The 25010-nt window shown below is 48.0% G+C and overlaps 1 protein-coding gene across 3 annotated transcripts in view; it reads left to right on the plus strand.

Moving 5' to 3' along the window:
- Nucleotides 1–25010, plus strand: part of STAB2 (stabilin 2) — a 116156-nt gene that overhangs the window by 29073 nt on the left and 62073 nt on the right. For all 3 annotated transcript variants that reach the window (XM_087814861.1, XM_016223240.2, XM_087814860.1), the window contains exons 13-26: nt 814–957; nt 1503–1559; nt 1703–1828; nt 6145–6198; nt 6501–6581; nt 8510–8662; nt 11450–11512; nt 14088–14174; nt 15043–15129; nt 16282–16393; nt 18864–19044; nt 20738–20831; nt 21906–22064; nt 24334–24429. In XM_087814861.1, the coding sequence (XP_087670987.1) occupies nt 814–957; nt 1503–1559; nt 1703–1828; nt 6145–6198; nt 6501–6581; nt 8510–8662; nt 11450–11512; nt 14088–14174; nt 15043–15129; nt 16282–16393; nt 18864–19044; nt 20738–20831; nt 21906–22064; nt 24334–24429 (1494 nt within the window). The remainder of the gene's footprint in view (nt 1–813; nt 958–1502; nt 1560–1702; nt 1829–6144; nt 6199–6500; nt 6582–8509; nt 8663–11449; nt 11513–14087; nt 14175–15042; nt 15130–16281; nt 16394–18863; nt 19045–20737; nt 20832–21905; nt 22065–24333; nt 24430–25010) is intronic.

Genomic DNA, 25010 nt, shown 5'->3' on the forward strand with positions numbered 1-25010 from the left:
TATTCCAGGTAAGATTGACAGTGACCCCGTAAGGGATGTCCAGAGCCAGGATTCAAGTGCTGGTCTGCCTGACTCCAAAACCTGACTCAACCAGCATATTGTGCTGTGTGTGAGAGGATGGGTGGGTGGAAGGGAGAGGAGGAGAGGGGAGGAGAGGAGAGGAGAGGAGAGGAGAGGAGAGGAGAGGAGAGGAGAGGAGAGGAGAGGAGAGGAGAGGAGAGGAGAGGAGAGGAGAGGAGAGGAGAGGAGAGGAGAGGAGAGGAGAGGAGAGGAGAGGAGAGGAGAGGAGAGGAGAGGAGAGGAGAGGAAGTTGCTTTCTTTCTCCCAAGGACATGCATTCATTCATTCATTCATCTATTCAATCAACTAGTATTTACTAAGTCTGTAACTTATAGGCGCCACATGGGAAGAAGAAGAAATTGGCTTCCGTTATTTATTCAACAGACATGTTTTATTGTGCAGCTACTCTGTACAGACAGTAAACCAGATGATGTGTTTATAGCAAATTGAGCAGTTCTGCCCTGTTGGAGCTTGCAGTCTATTGGGAGAGATTGCAATGCCTGATTCACATTTTCATGTGGTGTTAGCCATCAGTGATTTCACAAGCTGTCTCATTTGATCTTAATGAAAACCCCGTGAAGTGTATCAAGCAGATGCCATCGCTCCCCCCCCCCCATTTTAGGTCGAGTGGCCTACCTGAGATCACACAGCCAATAAATGGCAGGCCCCAAGGACTCAGGACTTCTGACTTCTAGTCCAGTGCTCACTCCTTCCAGGCCACCACACTAATCTTATTTTCCCTTGGTGTTTTAGGACAATCAACTAAAGCTTAAACTCTATGGAGGCAAAAGGAAGGTAAAAATTATAGAGGGGAACATAATAGCTTCCAACGGGCTCCTGCACATTCTCGACAGAGCCATGGACAACATGGCACCCACGTTTGAGAGCGACACGGAGGTGAGATATTTCAGCTACAAGTGACCTCGACTCCAATCCATCTTCCTTTGTTCCGTGGCGAGGCACATCCATAAAGGAAACGCATGCCAGCCGCACGGACTTGACCTTCATTTGTACTAGGACCCCGACCACGGGGATGCGATAATTTGTCAACAGAATTCGGGATACCTCTGCAGAGAGAAAGGCCTGCAGTAGGCGTAGGAAAGGTCTTGATCTTGTGACCTCCTTTATGGCCACAGCTGACAGTTCTGCCCAGTGACCAGTGAGGATGTATCCCTCAAGCTTTAAGGAGGAGGCCGTCTCCCTTCAGTGGCATGTATCCCCCCCGACTGTTCGGTGACAGCTAAACGCTGTTTCAGAATGTGCAGGCTGAGCTACTGTTTCAATAACAACAGGAAGTTTTTGTATAACGTTGCCCAGCTCTTTTTCATTATCTGTCCACACTCACACATAAACGCTGTCATCAGTCTTTTAGTGTTAGGGTGTCTATTTCCTAAACTACTTATTTTTTTCCACTAATTTTTAAACAAAATGTCTCCTTTTAGCAAACCATAATGACAATGCTACAGCCAAGATATAGCAAGTTCCGATCTTTGTTAGAGGTATGTACTTTTCGTGGATTTCTGGGAAATGTTTTATGCCCGGTCCTTCGTAAAATTAGCAGGTGTGTCGACGATCAATATTATTTGAGGAGTTACTCTGCCTGAGGTCATTGCAGATATAAAATTTTATTCCTTAATTGCAGAAAACCGGCATGGGACATGCCTTAGATGAAGATGGAGTTGGTGGACCATACACCGCTTTTGTTCCGAGTAATGAAGCCTTGAATGGCATGGAGGATGGCATTCTCGATTACCTCCTCTCTCCAGAGGTACTGTACCCTACTCGCTCTGATGGGCTCAGTCTGTGGCCACACAGGCTTTGTCTAAACTGGGGGTGGCAAGTAAGGAGCACACATGTCACCACTCACCCTCCTGCAACCCAGGCAGACATCATTAATCAATCAGTTCTCTGGCACTAAGCCGGGTACTGCTGTGGCTAATACTCCTCACTGGAGTTCCAAGTAGCTGTGACCAGTCAGACTGGGCAGAGGAAATAAAATCTATTTGCACCCCCAGATCTAAATGGTCGGTTTGATTTGTCCTGGCTCTTCTCAGTAGCAAAATTGATATTTTAAGTTCTCTACAACTCTAAAGCCATCTAGAAAGTAAAGTCTAAACTAGGCCATTCTGGGCCAGGTTTAGGCTAAATTTAAAAGGCATAAATGTTATTTTTAGATGCTCCAGCCTTTCCCTTCAGTTCCTTTCCTCTCTCTCCATTATAACCCCCTTTATCAGCCGTTAGCCTTCAATTCACATTCTCCTCTAAAAAGGAGATTTTTTACTCCTCTGCACTACGGTGTAAATGACCGAAAACATTTAAAGTGCTTCCACTCCCAGAAATAACAGCCTTACAGTGAAGAGAACAGCTAGTTATGGAATTTCGTTCATTGGAGCGTCCGGTGGGGGAAGGGACACAGCTTTCTTCCCGTGTCCTGAAATCACGCCGCCATCCGGCAATGGGGCCAGACTGCCTGTGACCTCATGTACAGGGTGTCCCAAAAAATGTTACACACACTTCGAACAATTATAAAGGCAGTGTTTATTAAAATACATTTCATTTTCAAAATTGACCTATCCGCTGTTAAAGTGTGCATGCATTTGGGGGGAACACCTTGTAGATCAGTGCCAAGTATACAGGATGGGGGATCCAGATCTTCTAGGTTAATGATTCCCAAACTTCCATAAGCTTAGGAACCACCTAAGGAGCTTGTTAAGCAGGCATATTCCAGAACATTTCCCCAAGCATTCTGATTTCATGGTACTAGAATGAGGCCCAGAAATAGGCATTTTGAAAAAAATTAGACATTTTGTTAACTCAGGCAGCCCAGGCCACACTGTTTCTGGAAACCTGAAACTTATTACGTGTATGGTTTAGAGGCTCACGTGAATACATTCCTTTCTGGAACACTTTCTGGTACTATAAGGGTATTTTTCAGAAAAGTTTGGATTAAAAAGCTGTGCCTCGAGGAGATAAATCAGAAGGTAATCTCCCTTACATTGCAGACAATTATTCAACATATTAAACAATTTGCTATAGGTTTTCATTTAAAATGCTATATCCCCAGTGTCTTAAAAATAGGATGTTATTTTAAACATATGATTCACACTCACCTCAAACTTAGCTATTGCAAAAAAGAAAGAAAGAAAGAAAAAAGCCTGTTCTACTTCTCTGTAGAACTCACACTTATACCTAATTTTAAAGCTAAAAAAGTAATGCTGCTCCCCTGGGAGATGATTAAAATCCTGATATTATATGGCCTCTCTGAGTGCATGAGCATCTTTTAAAATAATAATAAAGGAGTCCTCAGACATATAATCAGGTACACTTAAAATTAAAACAAAACCTCTTAACTAGAATAGAAAAAAAAATCAAGCCCCCTGCTTCTCTATCAAGCACTTTTGCTCAGAAAGCTCTTCTGTCCCCCTCCTTCACTCCGATTGGTATCTGAAGCTGGCTCACTCTGGCTCTCGGGAGTCGACTGTGCGTCTCTTCCCAGCTCCATTCACTGAGATCGCGTTGGTAGCTTGAAATGAGCCCACGGTGATTTACACCATAGACACTGGCCAGCGCTATAAATCACCGCTTATTTTTTCCCCATGGAAATGACGTACTAACACACCACGGCTCCCGGCTCTCAATCTCTTTTCTCTCAAAGGCAATATTTTTCTTCCCGCAAAGAATGTAAAGCTTCAAGTCTCTTTGTCCTGAGTCAGAAACTGTTTTTCCACATCAATTTCCACAACCATTTCTGCCTCTTCCTCAGGCTCGGAGCCTGTGTGGGTTAAAATTTCTCCATCTATGGGAAGCTCTTTCTGTCTCCATCCACCTTAATAGCGTCCTTTAGCTGTGTCTTCCCAGAAGAGCTGCAGCTGGAGGCAGTGACAGTCCCATCAGCTAAGCCAAGAAAATGGAAAACAAACTGATCTCATCAGAAGAATGGTTTCCAATTAATTCTCACTTGGTTTCTAATTCTCACTTGGTTTCTAATTCCCACTTGCTTTCTAATTCTCATTTGGTATCCCCAATTTCCTTTCCACTTTATCTTTCTTTTTCTCCCTAAAAAAATGTTCAGTCCCCAAATCATCCCATCCCCACAGGCACCCAGCCCCTGATCATAAGCCCCAGGTTACGACTTCATCTCTGGACTAGACAGAAGTCAGAGCAAAGGGGGCAGAGACCGGCCCTTGCCAATTCTCAAATGCCTTGGAAGTTCAATGGGACAGAGGGACTCACAGCGGAGGGAGCGACGCCGATCAGTGCCCTTGTCCCTTCTCATTTTCCTGTTTCTTCTGAAAGGGATCCAACACCGAAGTGGACTACCCAGTTGACAAAGTCCTCCATGTAGAATTAGAGGGCTGAAGGGGTCCAGACCACTCCCTTTATTTTGCAGGTGAAGGGGAGACTAGAGGAGTTACGTGGCTTGCTCAAGGTCACGCAGAAGCAGAACCAGGATTAGAACTCAGGGTCCTGAGGTCCAGCTCAGTGCTCTTCCTAGGACCCTTCCCCTCCTCTTTTTAATTTATGCGGGGCCTGCCATGTGCCCCATCCTGTGCTGGCTGGGGACACAGTGGTTAATAAGCTAGACAGACCCAGTTCGTGCCTTCCGGGAGACTGCAGGCCAGTTTGGTCTGGCATTTCCCCAGTGGCCCTCACTTTTTCTCACTCCTTCTGCCACTGAGCATCTAAGCTTGTAATAGATGTAATTGCTCCTGCCTGCAAAAGTCTCACTTCTCCGCACCAGCAAGTAGCATAAAGGGAAGGTTAAAACCCAGAGGCTAAGTGACTTGCTCAAGGTCACATAGTAGCAGAGCCAGTACTGTAGACGGTGGTCAGCTTCAGCACTCTTTTTGGTAACCATGTCCTGCACACGATGCCACTGACTTATAGCTATGGTAGCCATACAATTTATCATTTACACCAGGACAATTCTGAGAGTGATTGGGGCTGCCAGGACATTAGATGTAAACTAGGGTGGTACAGACAAACCAGAATATGCGGTCACTCAACTTACAGGTAACTCTCCTGACATAGGGCCAAGGCCAAATGCAGAGAGGTATCTGAGTGAATGGAACTGAGATTCAGCAGGGCTTTCTTTTGATCTGGGGCTTCGCACTGTTGGAACATGTCCCCCGAATGGTCGGCCTCATGGGCATTACTATGATCTGGATTGTGATCGTTCGACTAGTGACTATGGTTGTGCCACTTAGGAAGCAGAATTTGAGGGCTGTGAAGCTTGTCACCCCCAGCTCTGGCTCAGCTGGGAGATTGCAACATTCTACAACAGACCACCACCACTGCCACCACCTCCTTCCCCCAAAGACAGTGGTCCCTGGGCTCCCCAACCCTGCGCTCTCCCCAGGACACCCTTACAGGACTGCTCATCCTGTTTATAGTCCCAAGAGCCTCTTTTTTTCTCCACTCTTGCTTCCATTTTCTGAAGCATGAGAAATGTTGGGAAGGGCTTTGCAGGAGAAATGACCATGTACCATGTACCATGTACCATGTACCATGTACCATGTACCATGTACCATGTACCATGTACCATGGGAGCTGAGAAGGGCAAGTATCCTGATCAGATCATCCAAACAGGACTGTATAGTCCTCAATAACCAGTATGCGGTTATGATGAGAGTGAAAAGGAATCATAAACTAGGTCTGTCTTAGCAAATCCAGAAGGCTGCCTTGGACGTTCAGAGAGGTCATGGAGCAGAGTGACTGAGAACTTGGGCTAATCCTTAGGCTCATATCCTAAGTTAGCTCTGTGACCTTGGACATGTCTTTAAAACTCAGTGTTATCACCCACAGAATGAGTCGAGAGTAGGCCCCAGCTCACAGGGCTGTTGGGGACTGAAGGAGAAGTGCACACAGTGCTTTCAGAACAGCCCCTGCCAGAGTAGGAATGTGGTGAATGGTAGCTATTTGGGGGATGGGATTCTTCTCACCCTGGACTTCCCAATTAAGAGATTATGGGTCACTTATTTTTCTTGACTAAATGTCCAAAGTCATTTGAGGAGGTTTCCAGAAGGGTGGGGGGAATGCTGTGTTTTCTTCATTGACTAAAGAAGTATTTTAATTCCTTCCCAGGGATCTCAGAAGCTTCTGGAACTCGTCAGATACCACATTGTTCCATTTACCCAGGTTGGCCCCACTTTTCTTGCCCTTTTCCCCCAGCTTTCAAGATATCTAACCTAGTCTTAAATTCTCAATATTTTGATGCTAGAAAATACATGACAATTGTCCTTTTTCTGTAGTCCCAAGTGTACCCTTAGCCATGAACAATGAGCTTGCTATCAAAGAAATCTTCAAAGCCATGAAAACGCATGACATCCAAGCTCCCAGTATTTATTTCATAAACTTGCAGGCTATTTTTCAAGAGGACTTTGTGAAAGCAGGGCCATGGGTGTTGCTCTAAAATGTCTCCATCACTGTTCTTATTGCAGCTCGAAGTGGCCGCCCTCATTTCAACCCTTCGCATTAGGAGCATGGCCAACCAGATCATCCAGTTTAACACAACCAGCAACGTAGGTGCAACTCTACCACTGGTATCGTGACTTATGTGCATTTTTGCTCTTCTTATGATTTTTCTTCAGGTTATCCTACCTCTACGCTAACTCACAGGCTTAGAGTCTTTACAGTTATTTCATTCATTCATTGCCTTTTTCAGCAAATCCCTGCTGAGCAGCTACGTGTGTGAGCATCTGAACCAGATGCCAAGGGCAAAGCAGTGGGAGAGACAGGCTTCCATCCCAACAAGGAGAAGAGACTTTAAACAACTAATTAGCAACCAGCTAATTATTTCATTACAATTGTAGTAAGTCCACCAAGTGGAAGTTAAGAGGACTGAGAGGGCATGCAATAGGAGTCTGAGCAAGTCTGGGTGTCCAGATGTCCTTAGTGAGGAGGTGAGGCTTTGGCCAAGAGTCAAAAGATGAGTGGAGTGAACTTGGGCAGGGATGAGTAGAAAGAGTCCCAGGCAGAAGGGGGAGCGTGTGTAAAGGCCCTGAGGCGGGAGACAGCATGACTGATTTAAGAAACTCAAAGAAGGCAGCATTATTCAGCTAACTCCCTGGGGCTGTGATATCAGCAAAAGGCTGGCAGCGTAGAGATTATGTCTCCTGTTGATTCATTGCTGATGGTGGTGATGAGAACCACTCAGCCTTTCAGCAAATATCTATTGAGCGCCTACTATGTGCCAGACACCATTGTAGGCCCTGAAGGTAGACCAGTGAGCAGACAAAAGTCCCTGGTTGCATGGAACTTTCATTCTAGCAAATAGGAGGAGAGACAGTGAACAAATAAATAAAATATATCCCATATGAGCAAACAGGAAGTGCTAAGACGAAAACCAGCAATACAAGGCAGGAGAATAGAAAGCAGGGATGGGGCTGGCGTTTTAGAGAAAGTGCCCAAGAAATCCTTGTGGAGAAGAAAACATATGAGCAAAGGCCTGAAGGAAGTGAAGGGCGAAGCAGTGAGACCGCCTGGGAAGGAGCCTTGCAGAGACAGGGCGCAGGAGGTGCAGAGGCACAAAGCAAGGAGCGTGCGGAGCTGCCTGCGGGTCAGCAGGGTCGGCGTGGCTCCATCAGGGAGAGCAGAGGGCGAGGGCGTGGAGGGGAGGTCAGGGCAGGAGGAGGGGGGAGGGAGGTCAGGGCACGCAGGGCCGAAGAACTCCAGGCACGGGCACAGGCTCTCACTCTGAACGGGATGAGAGGCCCCTGGAGGATCCGGCAGTGGGCATGCTCAGATATTCCTTTTGGGAGACTGGCCGGGAGACAGTTGCAATAACCCAGGAAAGAATGATGGTGACTCAGCCCAGGGTGGTAGCAGGTGCATGATAGGAAGGGGTTGAGTTCTGAAGGTATTTTGAAGGTGGACTTGACAAAGTTTGCTGATGGATTGACTGGGGAGTAAAGAGAGAGGAAGCCAAGGATGACCCCCGAGCTTTTGACTTGAGCAACCACAAAGGTGAGTTGCCATTAGCACTGCAGGTGGAGCAGGTTTGGGGGAAAGTGGAGATCAGAATTCTTCACAAATTTGTTCATTTTCCGCTCTCTTCCCTGCAACATAAGCGGGAATTTGTCTGGGTTTTTTCGCTGATATATCTCAAGGTCAATAGATGTATCTGAATGAGTGGATCACCACAGACAGGTAAACTAATTTGCCCAAGATGTCATAGCAAATATATTATAGAGCTGGAAAGAGTTACGCCTCTTCCCTGGTCTGGCACCTGTAAGGAGCATTTCTGCAAGGACATCCTCGCCTGGCATCAGTCAAGAATTCACTTAACAGATTCATCTTTTGCTGTCAGCCAAGCCCTTCTAATAGCAATCTCCCAGTCACTGAAAAGTGAAGTTGAAGGTGTCTGGTGAGGTTACTACCATCCGGATCGGCCAGGGGACCACTGGTGTTCCTGCAGGACAGAATGAAAGATGTCACTGTTTCTTTCCAGGGGCAGATTCTGGCAAATGATGTGGCAATGGAAGAACTTGAGGTGACTGCCAAAAACGGCCGAATTTACACACTGACTGGAGTGCTAATTCCTCCCTCCATCGTCCCAATTCTGCCCCACCGATGTGATGAGACAAAGAGAGAGATGAAACTGGTAAGAAACCCAGGAAAGGAACTGAGGGTCCCTACACAGCCCCACAAGGCAGACAGCAGTCCCAGCTCTCCCACTCTAAGGAGCCTATTCCCAGAGTGGCTCCTGTCTTCACGAGGAGTGAACTAAGGTTCCTTTGGGGGAATTGCCACCGTGATAGATGTTGCCTGGGTACATTGATTTTCTAGAGCTGCCATAACAGATTACCACGAACCAGGTGGCTTAAAGCAACAGAGATTTATTCTCTCACAGCTCTGGAGGCCAGAAGTCTGAAATCAAAGTGTTAGCAGGGCCACGGTCCCTCTGAAGGTCGGTGGAGGGGGGTCTTCTTTGGCTCCTCCAGCTTCTGGTGTCAACCGGAGATCCTCGGCCTTCCTTGGCTTGTTAATTGCATCACTTCAATCTCTGCCCCTGTCATCACACGGCCTTCTTCCCTGTGTGTGTCACTCTGTGCCCCCTTCTCTTCTTGTAAGGACACAAGTCATTAGATCTAGAGCCCACCCTAATCCAGTATGACCTCACCTTAACCAATTACATCTGTGAAGACTCAATTTCCAAATAAGATCACATTCTGAGATTTGGGGAAACATAAAATTTGGGGGGAATACTCTTCACCCCACTACACTTCAAGGGACTTTAAGAGGAATTTAAAATAGAATTTCTTCTCAGGTAGATGCTCTGGCCCAGCCAATCAACCACCTTTCTGTACTTCTTTCAAATATCAAACTTTCTGTTTGCCTCTGAGTTTGTGTACCTTCTAATGGCCTTTCCTGTTTCCATAGCAACTTTCTTTGGCTCAGCTGGTTTTAATCAGTGCACCCTAAATTTTGACATTGCTGTTCCATGTGATCTTTTAGTCCCCATGGAAACAATAACCCCAAAATCACTGCAATAATAGATCTGGGACACTTCAATAATACTTCAATGATTGTCCTCACAATGGCCTTGGAGTATGGGCCTTGAACAAGGAATGATGGCCTCTTTTTATAGATTTAATGTTACTGCTCTCTCTTCTTGTCATGAAGGCTGGAAATACCTAGTTGAGTACTTGGCACAGGCTTGTGGCTGACTTCTTTGATTCCAGATTTCTCAGTTAATGTAATGACTCTGATAGGTTTTAGGCTACTGTGATGGCACTTGCCCCCCGTGCCAGTCACATGCCATCTGTGGAATTGGATTAAACTCTGATCGCCACTTTTTAAGAGAGGCAGAAACTTGGTCACTTTCCCAGCCAGTCCCTGGATGTGATTTATGTTTGGCTCAAACCTTTAAATAAATATTGGCAGGTGTGTCACCTGGCTTAGGCCAGGATGAAGATCAGAACAGGCCAGATGAAAATAGTCTCACCTTCTGGCCCAAAGATAAAAATATTAGGGAAAATAGAGCCTCTGTAGAAAGGAGTTAATTGGGATCAATAGACTCCTTCAGAATTCCTCCATCCCAGCAGCTACCATTCAAGTTCAGGGAAGGAAGTCTGTGGAGGCACAAGGGCAGCCCCAAGTTCAAGGTGCCTAATTCCAGGTTGTTCAAAAGTTTGTTTTCTATCTCCCCAAAGAACAGAATCAAGATGTGGGTTTGAACAGCAACCCAAAGAATGTTGGCTAGATAGGGGAAAGAGTTCCCAGTAGCTGCCTTAGAAAAGAGTTTTCTACTATTTTCTCTGGGTTTAAAGTCAAATCTATCTGCTCCAAGTGATTTAGGGTGGTTTTGATTGTCTATTAAAAGCACAGATGCATTCTTTGGAAAGTATGTAGGGCTGGCAGAGAATAGAAGCTGCTGGCACCTTCTAGAAGTCTCACTTTTCACCAGGCTGAACCCATAGCTGCCTTTGGCCATGCATGTTTGGATTCGGGGACATGTATTTTGGGTTTAGAGGTTTAATAAATAGCACCCTGTACTTGTTAGGATCTAAGATCCCTGCAGGAAACAGAACTTATCCCGAAGGTTCAAATGAAGAGATTTTAATGAAGAAGCTACTACAGAGAGATGGGCAGGGCTAAGGAAACAAGTTATGCTGGGGGACCCAGGGGGAGGCAATGGCAGGAAATCATTCCCATGGGGGTCAAGAAGGGGAGTCAAGTTACCCAAACCCAGTGAGAGTGGGAAGGTGGAAGAAGTCACACCATCAGGAGCTGTAGGGATGGTCCCTAAACACACAGCGAGCAGGGCAGAAATGCCTTGGCCTTGCTCTCCTCCTGCCCATCAATAACCTGCTAATGCCTCCCATTGGCCAGGACCAATGGGAAGTGGGCAAGGAAGCCCAAGAGCCCACCCTCCAAGGTCTACCTGCTGGAGCCCAGAGCCCAATAGAGAAGGTGGGAGGATGGATCTGGAGACATTAGGAGGCACGCTCCCCTTCCCCGGCTCCTGAGTTCAGAACCACTGAAGCAAGAAGCCCAGGAGACCAAAAGGCAGAGCTTCGGTGTTCAGCCTCATTACTGCTGAGCTAGCTGGAGAACAAGACTTCATCCTAGTACTCCATCCTTGGCACAGGTGGACAACTACAGTGTCCCCTGAGGGTCAGGTGCCTCTCTACATGGCAGAGAGTTGGTCTGTTTGACCCTAAAAGAGGGAAAGGCAGGGGCTGAGCAGGCTCAGTTCCTTCCCCCCAAACCCTCCTGCATTGTCTTGACTCTTTTCTCTGGGGAGGGGTCAGTAGGGGGTGGGGAGAGCAGCCAGGAGAGCTACTCTAGAACCCCCTTCACTGGGAGGAAGCATGAGACCAGACAGGGCCGTCCCCTGCCCCCTCCTACAGGGGCACCTGTGCTGATCCACTGTCTTTCCTTCCAGGGCACCTGCGTGAGCTGTTCCCTGGTCTATTGGAGCAAGTGTCCTGCCAACTCTGAGCCCACAGTGAGTGTGACAGCTTTGTGAAAACACACATCACCCAAGCAACCCCACTGATGTGGTTTCTCACCCTTTCTACCTTCCTCTTAAAAGATGTTAAGTCCAACTGGGGTGACATAAGATTAGCTCTTAACCTACTAGCTGGGGGATGGTAGAAAGACAACCGAGAGATCTGTGCTTGAATCCTTACGCATGAACCCAAGTAAGTCGCTTGACCATTTTACTCTCATTTTCTTCATCTGTAAATAATAATAATAACCACAACAACAGGTGAGCATAGATTAAAAACCCAAGCACAAGGCCTAAATCAAGTAGCCATTCAGTAAAGGTTCATTTTTTCTCTACTCTTCCCTCTTAAACAAAATCCAATGTTTGTGTTGGGGAGGCAAAACCTTACCTCCACCCCCTTAGGGTCTCTGGCTGGGCCTCAAAATTAGCTGTCACAAAACAGATTAAAGGGAGAAAAGCACACAGATTTATACACCTACATGGGAGCCTCCATAGGAGAATGAAGACCCAGACAAGTGGCAAAACCCAAATGATTATATAGTAGGTTGAACAAAGAATCGCAATTTGGGGCAAGCAACTAAAATGTATGGGAAGGCTAAAAGATAGTCAGTTATTTTAACAAGATCTGTATGTACAGATTTTTCTTGGCTTCAACTCCCTGTCCATGGTGACAAGATATTTCTCTTCTCCTGGTACAGGGAGAGCATCTTTCACATAGTTGTATCTTCCAACAGAACTTAATATTACCATTATTGTCCTATTTCATGGATTAGGCAGCTGAGGCCCACAATTTTCAGAAAGAAGAGATCAGAGTGTCCCTTTTGTATCTGCTGTTTTTCAGGTACCTTTAGCTCAAAATAATCCTATGCCAAAGTGTCACACTCTGGGGTGGCATAGCCTATCACCCTTTATTCATATTGGCTCTTCCCGAGCATCATTCTGGAGAGAAATATCAAGGAAACGACACTAGAATCATCTAAACCTTTTCAAATTTGATTGACTTCTATACATATCTATCGAGGATTAAAGTGCTGGTTCTGGGGGCAAAAACATGAATAAAATAGTTTGTTTTATTTGGTTTTTGTCTTGAGAGCTCTGATCTAAAAGGAAAACAGGCCACTGTACAATTCATTATCCATGTGCCACGTAGTCTCTTGGTGGCGAAAGCCAAGTGTTTTGGGTAAAGTTGACAATAGAAATTCCTGCCTCTAAGTTTACCCTAAGAAAGAGCTTCGCAGCCAGAAGTTTCATCCAGCACTAGGCTAAATCCCCAAGGAAGGTGATGAGCTCTTTAATGCAAAGCATTTAATAAAGCAAAACATTGGAATTAAATAGGCACCAGGGTGCGGATATTTGCTCTGCCCGATGAGGCCATCACCCCGAGTCCGTCGCACGCTGTCCACCAGGCAAAGGAATGGCGAACACCTCGCACGAGGTCACGCCGCCCACACGTGGCAGAACCACGACCCCACGGCGCCCCCGCCCAAAGGGGGAGCGGGGAAGAAGGGAGAGAGAGGAGACACTTGCGCTGGAGCCGAAAGAGCCTCGAAACGCGCCCCCCCACCCCAGGCTCCCATGATCTACGCTTGGTTAATTACCCCGAGATCCAACTAGAGGACTGAGTATTCCTTCCTCAATAAATACATCTAAGACTTTAGGATTTTACAGTCTGTGAGGTTCTCAATGTTTTCTTCTGGAGCAAGAGCCTAAGAGCAAGGAGGAAGCTCAACATCAGCATTTCTCTAACTTAAAATCGGAGCCAGGGACCAGTGCTTCTGACAAAACTTGAGATCACCACTGTTGTCCCATTTCACAGATTAGGCAGCTGAGGCCCACGGAGACCGCCTCACTTGCCTGTGATATCCTAAAGTTAGTGGGTGGTAAATCAGGCCTGGCTCTCTGGAACTGCCTCTTACTAACAGTGTTCCTCACAAAAATGACAACCTATCTGGGCCTCAGCTCCCTCACCTATGAAAAGGTATGAAAAATACCCACGTGGAGTTGAAGGTAGATAACCTCATATGTGCTGTGTGTCAGATCCCAGTCAGTCCTCGATAAATTACAGTTCTAGATAATCATGAGTGGGCGTTGGGGTTAGAGAATGCAGGACGCATTTAAATCTGCCCCCACCCCCAAGAGAAAAACCCAGACTCACTACTTTTTTCGGTGGATCTTTCTAAAATTAGAGCTAGACTCTACTGGCTCCAAAATTTTTATGTAAGAGGAGCTTAGGACTGGCAGTTGGTTGGAAGGGGAGATTCAGCCACATCCATGAGGAACAGGAAAGCGTCCCTTCATCAGTTAGCGATGTCTGCCATGGCATGAGAGGGACATAAAGATGCGCGTGCCCTGCATGGGGCACGCCCTGGCCTGTATTCTACCAACAAGCAAACAGAGTGCCTAGAGGGTGGCCACGCTCTGATGGGGACCCGCCTGTGCCCGTGTGGTCTAAAGCACCCTTGACCCTGATGGTAAAGTGAAAGCAGAAAGTCTAGTGTGTGTAGAAGCTGGGGGCGGCCCAGGGAACCACGAAATGCGCCCGCAATGCTCTTTCTCATTGGCTTTCCTCCAGGCGCTCTTCACACGCAAGTGTGTCTACACCGGCCGAACAAGGAGCCTGAAGAGTGGCTGTGCCATGTACTGCAATGCCACCGTGAAGGTGAGGAGGGCGTGTGGCCAGGCCTCATCCAGGCCACCGGGGCTCACACAGAGGCCAGCGGGGCTGGGCCGCAGGTTCCCGGCAGTCACAGGTTGCCTGGGTGGCCTTGGCCATATCTCCCTGCAAGGGAATCGAAGGGCGGATTCTCTACAGGGCAGCCAGGTCACCCCCTTCCCTGCAGCCACCCCTCTTAATATAGAGCCATGTGCTCAATGCCCCACCCGCCCGCAGCTCACCCTCTGTCTCTGGCCTGCCTCTTACCCTCAGGCCCACCTCGGAGTGTGCCCACTGGCCTTCCCAGCCTCAGGTCCTCTCCCGGACTTTCTGGGGGCTGAGTTATCTTTCAGGTCTCCATTTAACTGTCACCGCCTTGATCACCAGTCAGTCCAGGGTGGCCTCCCCAGACTACCTCACCTCTGCCTCCTCCTGCCCCCACTTTATTATGGGACCTTGTTTTCCCAGCACTGACCACACTCTGAAATTTCCTCCTTCCCCCTCCAGCTTCCCTCCCCCCTACCCCCTGCAAGTCTTCTCCCCCCTTCTCTCCCTCCTCAAGCTCTCCTCCTCCTGTTCTTTTTTACTTGTTGTCTCTTCCTGATTAGAACATAGACCCATGAGCACAGCCTTCATCGGTCTGGTCCACATGGCGCCAGAGCCAGGCTGGGCCCGTGGTCAGCCCTCACAGTAGGTTTGTGGTGAACAGATGGCTGAGCAGTAGCCATGGCATCATCTGCAAGAGAAAAGTGAGCTCCTAACAGGCGAGAGGCTAATGCTGTTTAGGATAATAATAGATTTTAAACCAGACCTCCTTTGAGGAACTGGGGCTCTGCTTTGGGTTTTAAAGGGCAACATGCATTTCATTTCTCAGATACCCAAGTGCTGCAAAGGCTTCTATGGGCCCAACTGCAACCAGTGTCCTGGAGGCTTCTCGAACCCGTGCTCGGGAAACGGACAGGTGATACGGACAGTCCCTGAAGCAGACTTTCCCACGAATGCTGAGGGTGACCTTTCTTAAGTCAAAAAATAATTTTTAAAACCACTGAACCAAGAAGTGCTGCAATGCCAGCCACTATTCCCAGGAAGCAAGAATAGGAGAGATCGGTTGCTGAAAGAGGCATCTGCGTGAGAAGGAGGCTGCTGGCAAAGGGGTGGGGTGGGGTGGGGTGAGGTACAGTGATGTCACCTCTAGTCTGTGCTTTTCCACTGCAGACTGCATGGCCTTGGGCACCTCGACAAGGCTCTCTGGACCCTACATTCCTCCCCTGGGAGACAGTAGGGTTGGCTGAGTCTTTAAGATTCCTTCTAGAACTAAGATTTTATGATACTTTTAAAAAATAGCACTGCCCAGTGATCGCTTCTTATCAACCTTTCTGCAAAACCTAGTGAAACGTAAAGAACAAAACTTAACCCATTTAGCTAGGAGGCCGGAGCTAAACAAAGGTTTAAAAAAACCGGTAGCTGTGAGTCATATGGGAAAAGCATAGATCTGCGCAGTTAAGAAATCCACATTAAAATATGCCTCCTTCAAGGGAAAGGAAGAACTGGGCAACCACGAGTGGGGACACCACGCAGGCGAGGAGACGAGGGGAAGCTGGCACTAATTAATTGCCAAATCCGAGTGGTCAGGGGGGTGGGGCAGCTCTGATGAGCGTTGATTATTAGGAATTTAGCCATGAGGTGGCTGGAGAGGCAGGAGGCAAAAACATGTACCACTGGAGGGAGAAACACTAGCGAGCAGTCAGGCCCAGCAGGTGGGAATCGAGGGCAAGGCCAGCCTTCATTCTGGAGGTGGGTGTCTTGTCACACCAACCCATAAGCATCGTTTGGAGGGGCACCACTCCAGTTCACCACTGTGACTCCCCCACCCCTTGAATGATTTCCCTTAAAGTTCTAAATCCTGGTTTGGGACCCCGAGCTTGTTGTCACTGAAGCTTCCTGCCTGATATCAACATGACTCCACTTTCTGCAGAGTCCCAAAGGGTTATTTCAAGCAGGATTAAATCTGAGTCCCAAAAAGTCAGGCCATGCAGAGAGAGGGTCTGGGGCTCCCTGAGGGGCGGGCGGGTGTGGTCCTGACGGCCCCCCGTGGGTCTGCCTCTGCTCCCAGTGCACCGACGGCATCAGTGGCAACGGGATGTGCATTTGCCGGGATGGCTTCCACGGCTCCCAGTGCCAGTTCTGCTCGGATCCCAACAAATACGGACCTCGGTGTGACAAACGTAAGTGGCACCTGCAGAGCTGCCCTCCACCTCAGCCGGGCTCCCTGCTGCACCGCAAGCCAAGGGTGCCGGCCAGCCTGGCGTCTGCGCCCTTCGCTTGGGGAAGGCCCTCACCACGGGGCATTTCTTAAGCGCTTGTTCTGAAGCTGTAGCACGGGCCAGATTGCTGGGCCCCACCACAGAGCCTCTGAGACGATGGGCCCGGGGTGGTATTTGAGAATTTGCATTTCCAAAAAATCCCCTGGGAAGGCTGACCACTGCTGGTCAGGGGACCACACTTTCAAAACCAGCCTCTAAGGTTTCCCCACATACCAGAAGTGATGCTGGGTTCCATATAAAGAAACAGCCTCGCTCCCTGCCTTCCAAGATGTCCACTTCCATCAGCTCCTCCCTTTGCAAAATGTGCAACCTTGGGCAAGTTACTACACCTCTCTAGGACTCAGTTTCCTTGCCTACAAAATGGGAATAATAATACTACCTCGGACAATCGGTACAGTTATAAACAGAAAGCACGTGCCTTGGAACAATGCCTAGCACACAGCGTGCACTCCCGATACACTGGCCTTTATTATGCTATTGTAGCTACTGTTGCTATAATTCTCAGCTCAGTGACATAAACTTCAAGAAGCTTATAGAAAATGTAGAAAGTTGCACAACAATAGACAATGAAAAAATGCAGTTATACAAGCTTAGGAAAATGCATTGCGTTCTTTAAAATACATTAGGTGTATGTTTATGCATATAAATATATTTAGATACATACTTCTGAGATTGGAAGTAACAAAAATAAAGGGAAAGGATCAGAGCTGGCTGTGGAGCCAAAGCCAACTGAAGCTAAGTCCACGCTGTGCTACCTACTGGCCACACGACCTTAGAAAAAGCCTCTCGTTGAGCCTCAGTTTTCCCATCTATAAAATCAAGATAACGCTGGTGCCCGCTTCATAGGTCACGGATCAGTGGGATCATCACTTAGGGCTTTAGCACAGAGCTTGCGCCTGGCAAATAATTCATGAAGCCGCCGCCACAAACCAACCAAATAAAGAGTGATAATCTCTAATCAAAAGAAATAAACAAAATGAAGCCCTTCTTATTGCTGTTACTGCTGCCTTCACTCATTTGGTACAAAGTGCTCAGCCTTCCCCTCTCCTACCTTGTTCTGATGTTTTCGCTTCCTCTTAAAATGGACAGCAAACCAGAGCTCGCGGTCAGGGCTGCTGATCTTAGGCCCATGTCCTTTTTGCCAAATAAGGCTTCTGAGAAAATAAAAATCGGGTTGATTGCAAAGCCTGCTAACATTGACGCGTTCAGGAGGCCGGGGCAGGCCGTCGAGGCCGGGGCAGCCGTGCTGGGCTTCCCTCTCGAACACCTCTCATTCCAGGCCCAGGGCCACCCCCATCGCAGGCAGGGAGCCTCCTTTCTGGGCTCATGTTCCTTGCGAACGAAGCACTGGCTTGCTTAAAAGTCTCTTTTGTTTCAAGTCCAGCTGTGCTTTTCTATCCCCCTCGCTGTGTTTCTCCTCTCTCCTGAATGCTGGCTCCAAGCACCCAAGCTCATTTCTCTCCCATCAATCCCTGCTGGGGCAAAGGCACAGGTTCCTTCATTTCTGATCCATTTCCAGCCCCCAAATCCTCGCCACCTGCCTTTGAGAATCATTCCCTCCCGCGTGCTTAGGAGCCTGAGTCTGATGAGCTGGCTCGCATTGCAATTTATAATTATAATCAAAAGCAAAGCAAGGAGCTAAAGTTTAAAATGACACAGGCAAGTGGAAATGCCCGTGAATATACTGATCTGTTGTGTTTACACACGGTCACTAATAGAAATGGCCTTTGAAGGCCTGAGTTCAAGCCCATGCTTGGGGACTGAGCAGCAAGTTAGGCAATTTGCTGCACCTCTCTGGGCCTCAGTTTTCTCATCGGGGAAATGGGAATGATAAAAGTACCTACCTCCCGAGGCTGGTGACCATTGATGAGATGGTACAGGTTAAATGCTGGCCCAGTGCCTAGAACAAGGCCAGTGAAGAATTCAGTGAGCTGGCATCAGGGGCCACAAGAGACCACTTCTATTTATTCCAAAATGTCTTCATGAAAAGGTGAGACATTTCCAGACTAAACTAGAACCATGAGCTCCAACCATGAACTAGATGAAAATCGAGTTGCTCGCTGCTTTCACACCATCACAACCCTCCCTGGGCCCCACCACACCCCACACACGTGCATGTAAAGCAGCCCAGAGTCCAGGTTTTTCTCATCCTTGATGGGACAGTCCCCCTCACCACAAGCTGTCCCAGGCACCCTGAGAAATGCCTGAGACCCTAAAAAACAGCACTCAGAGGCGTCCCCTGCTCAGCCCCAGGTTCTGCTCTGACTGGAGTGAGTGGGGGTGAGGGGAGGTGGCCCTGTCCTCCATGACCCACGCGCTCGAGACTGAGCTTGTCCCCAGGCCCTGACTGTCCCTCTCCCTCCTCTCCCAGAATGCCTGTGCCTTTTGGGGACATGCGATAACCGGGTGGACAGTGACGGGGCCTGCCTCGCCGGCACGTGCAGAGAGGGCTCCGCCGGGAGATTCTGCCACAAGCAGACCTCAGCCTGTGGGCCCTACGTGCAGTTCTGCCACATCCACGCCACCTGTGAATACAGCAACGGGACAGCAAGGTGGGTCTGGGGAAGGGGGCACCGCCCTTAGTGGCCTATGGCCATTCTACTACCTGTAAACAGTCCCAGCCCATATACGCTGGCCTGTTCTCTCCAACTGCCAGTGTGGCCTTAGTGGAGGCAACCTCAGGCTAACGCTCTACTCCCTCCTTTGAAACTTGCCAGCTGTGTGGCCTTGAGCAAGTTACTTAACTCTCTGAGCCTCACTTTCCTCATCAGTACAATAAGGGAGATGCTACCCACCTAGCAGGGCAGGTGTGGAGATCGTAGGTGCACCCAGCACCAGGGCTAGTACATGATAGATATTGAGTCATGGAAACTATAATTATTACCATCTCTCATCTGAAGGAAATGAAGATTCGTCCACCAACTTTCCAACCCTTGAAAAACACCTGTACTTTCTAAGGCCATTAATAATAACTCCCCTGTTCAAGGCATCTGACAGGACATGGGGTCTTTAGTCATTGGATCATTATTTGTTTCCTTAATGTCAATGTAATTCATGGCTAGGAGAGAAAATTTCCTCTCCAGGCAGATTTGGTGCAAAGTCAGTAACCACCCCCCAAATATCCTGGGAAATGCAGAGGGTGTCTGGATTCTACAGCGCTTTTCTTAATTTGTAATTATATAGTTCTATGCTTACCTGTCTGCAGCCTGTCTCCTCCACCATGGGGCAGAGACTGTCTTATCCCTTCCACTGTTTACTACAGAAATGCATCTTCCTAGGAATTAGGGTCTACATAGGTGCGTAGGGCCAAAACCACAGTGATCAAAATGCCCTTAAAACTTCTTAAATCACCCACAAAGGACTATGGATGTGGGTCTGTCTATCCTACATAAGCTTAGGTAAGTCAGCGTTGGAACAGGTCAGACTAAGTCTCCATTTGGGTACCAGATAAAGTACCTATTCCTCTAGGGGCCTTGATATATGAAAAATATTATTTTTATTTTCTGTGAAGCACAGTTTACAGTAGAAATATGGGGGTGTGATGGAGCCACACAGCGTCCCAGCACCTGTCACAGGCACTCGATAGATAATGGGTGAGCCTTGCCCTGAGTTTAATGGTGAAAGTACCACGGTGGAACATGTTGAGATGGGTGTCTGAGAGAGTGAGGGGTCAGGAAACTGTTTCAACTCACAGAATGAGACATCTGAGAACGTTGTGTTTGGGGAAAATAAATAAACTGAGGGACTAAGAAAGGGAGAGAAGGGAGGTCTCAGGTGACCGTCATTTACATGTCGTTCAAGAGCTGTCGCATAGAAGAGAGGGTAGAGTCCTCTCATAAACCAGAGATAATACCTGGAATTGTAAAGAGGCAGATTCTAGCCCAGTATGAGCAGAAAAGCTGCCAGATGCTGAGCTTCTAAGGGGCAAGCTCCCTGCTAAGTGCTCCATGCCCATTAGCTGTTTAATCTTCACCACAGCCTCAGGAGGGAGGCGGTATGATTAGACCCATTTTCCGGATGAGAAAACAAAGTTTCCCAGAAGTTAAGGGACTTGCCCAGGGCTACACGACTGCCGAGAGGTGGGGCCTGGATTCCCACCTAGGTCTGCCTGACTACAGACCCCAGAAGTGCCCAAGACCACCCTGGTACACAGGTCGAGCCCTGGACCCCTGGCTGGCCAGCCGTCTTCGGGTGGTGGGTGCCCACATTTCTGGGGCTGATTTTGTGAACCCCTCTCCTTGGCAGCTGTGTTTGCAAAGCAGGATACGAAGGGGACGGAAGCCTCTGTTCAGAGACGGACCCTTGCATGGGATTAACTGCAGGGGGCTGCAGCCGAAATGTGAGTGGTGGATTTTATTTTCAAACTGCCTGGTTTTTTAGGAGTTCCTGAGGGAATGCCTTCCGAAAGGCAAGGTCTTGAACCTTACATTTGAAAGACGGTGCCGGGTACCTTCTGTGAGTCTCCACTTCCTAACTCCACACGTTCAGGGGGAGCAGGGGCGCTACGGCTTCCAAGCGACTTTCCCGTGTGCAGCCTCACCTGCTCCCCCACCAGCCCAATGAAGCGACTTTGTTATCCCCACCTTACTGATTAGGAAACTGAGGCCTGGGGACGTTAAGTGACTTGCCCTAAGTCCTATTGTTGCCAGGGTATAGCCAGAGCCACCATTGCTTTCACTGATGCCTTTCGAATATCACCACCGCCACCTGGCCCTAGTCACCTTCATCCTTTAGCTGAAGTCTAACGACGGGTCCCCCTGCTGTCTCTCCTGACCCGTCAGTACATTCCTTGTCCAGCCACAGTCAGAAGGACTTGAAGTCGGTCAGACTGTGTCTCTCCCATGCTGACGGCCCCTCAGTAACTCCCCCTGCTCTGAGGAAGGGATCAGCCGCAGTGCCTTGCCCCCGCCCGTGGGACTCCCCTGGGGTGAGTCCTACCCACTCAGCAGCCTCATCTCAACAACTCACCTTGTGCCTCTGTCCCGCTCGCCGTGTCCTTCCACCTCCTGGAGTGGTCATCCTAAGGAAAGGTACAGTGATTAGGAGCGTGGGCTTCAGCATCATATAGACCTGGGTTTGTGCCTCTTTGTAGCTGTGTGTCCTTGGGCAAGTCACTTAACTCCTCTGGGCCTCAGATTCCTTATCTGTAATGACAATACCTTCCTCAGGATGGTGGCTCACACCTACAAAATATTAGGAGCAGTCCCTGGCTCAACAAAATGACAGTGATGTTAGTGGTGGCCATTAGCTGGCCCACTCCAAGTAATTTTGCTCTTTCAACCATCTCATCTTTTCCACTGAGCTCCATGTAAATGTGTTCCTAGAATGTACCTCTGAAAACCCTTTCTTGCTTTTGGAATCACGCAGCTGGACTGAGGTTTCCGAAGCTTTGATTCTTTTTTCCCTCCTGCAGGCAGAGTGCGTGAAAACTGGCGTGGGGACCCACACCTGCGTGTGCCAGCAGGGATGGACCGGGGACGGAAGGGACTGCTCAGAGATCAACAACTGCCTGCTGCCCAGCGCTGGTGGCTGCCATGACAACGCCACCTGTCTGTACGTGGGCCCTGGGCAGGTAGGTGTGACGTGGCAGAGAGCAAAGGGGAGGCCGGATGCCTGCAATGGCTCGCTTCCCTCTGAACATAAAAATATCTCTGGAAACCACCAATCTGTTCTCTGTTTCTAAGATCTTGGTTTAGGGTGGGGGTCTTTTAGATTTCACCTAAAGTGAGATAATACAGTATTTGTCTTTCTTTATCTAGCTTATTTTACTTAGCATAATGCACTCAAGGCCCATCTGTGATGTTGCTGCAGACGGCAAGATTTCATTCCTGCTTATGGTTGAGTAATATTTCACTGTGTTGTGTGTACATACATATATCGTACACATATCTTTATCTGTTCATGTCAGTGGACACTTAGGTTGCTTCCATACCATGGCTATTGGAAATAGTGCTGCAAAGAACATGGGAGTGCAGATACCTTTCCACGTTAGTGTTTTGTTTTCTTCAGATAATACCCAGAAGTGGAATTGCTGCATCATATGCTAGTTCCACTTTTAATTTTTTAATAACCTCCATACTTTTTTCACAGTGGCTGCACCAGCTTCCGTTCCCATCCATAGAGCACCAGGGCTCCCCATTCCCCAAGTCCTCACCAACACTTGTTATTTCCTGTCTTTTTGAGGATGGCCATTCTCGCAGGTGTGAGGTGATGGCTCATTGTGGTTTCGATTTGCATTTCCTGCTGATTAGTGGTGCTGAGCATTTTTGATGTGCCTGTTGGCCATCTGTATGTCTTCTTTTAAAACAATGTCTATTCAGATCTTCTACCCGTGTTTTATTCAGATTTTTGGTTTTTTGCTATTTAGCTGTATGAGTTGTTTATATGTTTTATATTAACCCCGTATCAGATATGACTTGCAGATATTTTCTCCTATTCAGTAGGTTGCCTTTTCATTGTGCTGATGGTTTCCCTTGCTGCGTAGAAGCTTTTTAGTTCCATGTTGTCATACTTGTTCATTTTTGCTTTAGGTGCCACATGGGTATTATTATTAGTCCATCTGAGAAAAGAGGCACAGAGAGGCTAAAACTGTGCTCAGATCACACAGAAAATAAGTCACGGTGTGAGGTTCCCACCCAGACAGCTCACCTCAGAGCTGCCCTCTTCGTCGCCATCGTCGGCCACACTTTCTATTTCTGTAGCACCACAGTTTGTCGATCATTTTCATGTAGCCTCCTTTAAGGGAGGCTGAGGCAGAAAAAGCTACTGCTTAGGAGTTGGTCCAACCCAGGAGAGGTGATGACACTGCATAGGATTGCAGCCACGGAAAAGTACCGGTCATGAAAGAGCTCACTGCCGTCTTGAGTCTTACCAGGCATCTAGCAAACACTTGTATTGGCTTTTGACTCATCTGGGTTCCCAGGCTGCCTTTGAGAAAAAAAAAAAAAACAATTTCTCAGTATCTGTATTAGTTTGCTAGAGCTGCCATAACACAGTGTCACTAACTGGGTGGCACTGAACAGCCAAACTGTATTGTGTCACAGGTCTGGAGGCTAGAGGTCCAAGATCAAGGTGTCGGCCAGTTTGGTTCCTTCTAAGGGCTGTGAAGAACCTGCCCCGTGCCCCTGTCCTAGCTCTGGGTGGCTTGCTGGTGATCTTTGGGGTTCCTTGGCTTATATGTGCATCACCATGGTTTCTGCTCCCTGTCTGCATGGTGCTCTCCCCCTGTGTGTTTCTGTGTCTAAATCTCCCCTTTTCTGTAAGGACACCAGTCATGTTGGATGAGAGACCAACCCTACTCCAGTATGACCTCATCTTAACTGAACTAATTACATAAAAACAATCTTCTCTCCAAATAAGGTCCTATTCTGAGGTTCCAGTTGTCCATGTAGGGGTGTTGCCTTACTCAGATTCGCCTGCTCAGAGGGATGCCTATCTTAAATTACGCCAAGTGCCTCCTAGTCTAGCAATGGCCCTGCGCATGGATCTCCCCACACGGCTACCTCATGACTTACTTAACCCTTCCCTCTTAGGGAGAGGGGCCAATTTTCCAATGTGATTCTCTTTAGAGTCTAAGTTCTCTGAGGCTCTCCATATGGCTCTTCTGGGGTAATAAATTCAAAATGAAAGTACGAAAAAACTATCAGATTGAAAATTTAATGTGGAACATGGATGACCAACAGCTCTGGAATCTGAAGCCTAAAAAAAATCGAAAGACGTTAATGCTGTTCCCCAGGAGGGCGGGGCCGCCATGGCTTCCGCAGCTCATTTCTCAGCACCGCGGAGGGGCACGGCGGGGACGGCAGCTGTCTCTGCCGCGACTCTGTCCTTGTTAATTACAGAACGAGTGTGAATGCGAGACAGGATTTCGAGGCAATGGGATAGACTGTGAACCAGTAACCTCCTGCTTGGAACAAACTGGGAAATGCCATCCCTTGGTGAGTTTCTTGATTTCTTTTATCCTTACTAAACAAAATTATTTGAGGCCCAGCTGGCGTGGCTCAGCGGTTGAACATCCACCTAGGATCCAGGAGATCACGGTTCGATTCCCGGTCAGGGCATATGCCCAGGTTTGGGGCTCGATCCCCAGCAGGGGGTGTGTAGGAGGCAGTCAATCAGTCACTCTCTTATCATTGATGTTTCTCTCTCTCCCCCCCTCTCCCTCCCTCTCTCTGAAACCAATAAATATATATTTTTTAAAAATTATTTGACAAAGAAAGTCAAGTTATTTCTTATTGGAGCCTAGAAATGAACAAAATCTCTCTTACTCCCAAAGGGTGTCCCTCAGCAGAATGGGAGTAGCTATTGTAACTTTCAGTCCATTACAAAGCTTGGAGGAACCAACATCTGACTGCCAGACAAGATACAGGATTCCCAGTTAGATCTGAATTTCAGATACACAATGAATCTTTTTCCAGAACAAGGGTGCCCCCAAGCATGGCAGGGGACATGCTTGCACTAAAACACATTCATTTATCTGAAATTCCAATAAGCTGTGTATCCTGTGTTTTTACTTGCT

The sequence above is a fragment of the Miniopterus natalensis genome, chromosome 2 (assembly GCF_054644295.1).
Source record: "Miniopterus natalensis isolate mMinNat1 chromosome 2, mMinNat1.hap1, whole genome shotgun sequence".
Taxonomy (NCBI): Eukaryota; Metazoa; Chordata; class Mammalia; order Chiroptera; family Miniopteridae; genus Miniopterus; species Miniopterus natalensis.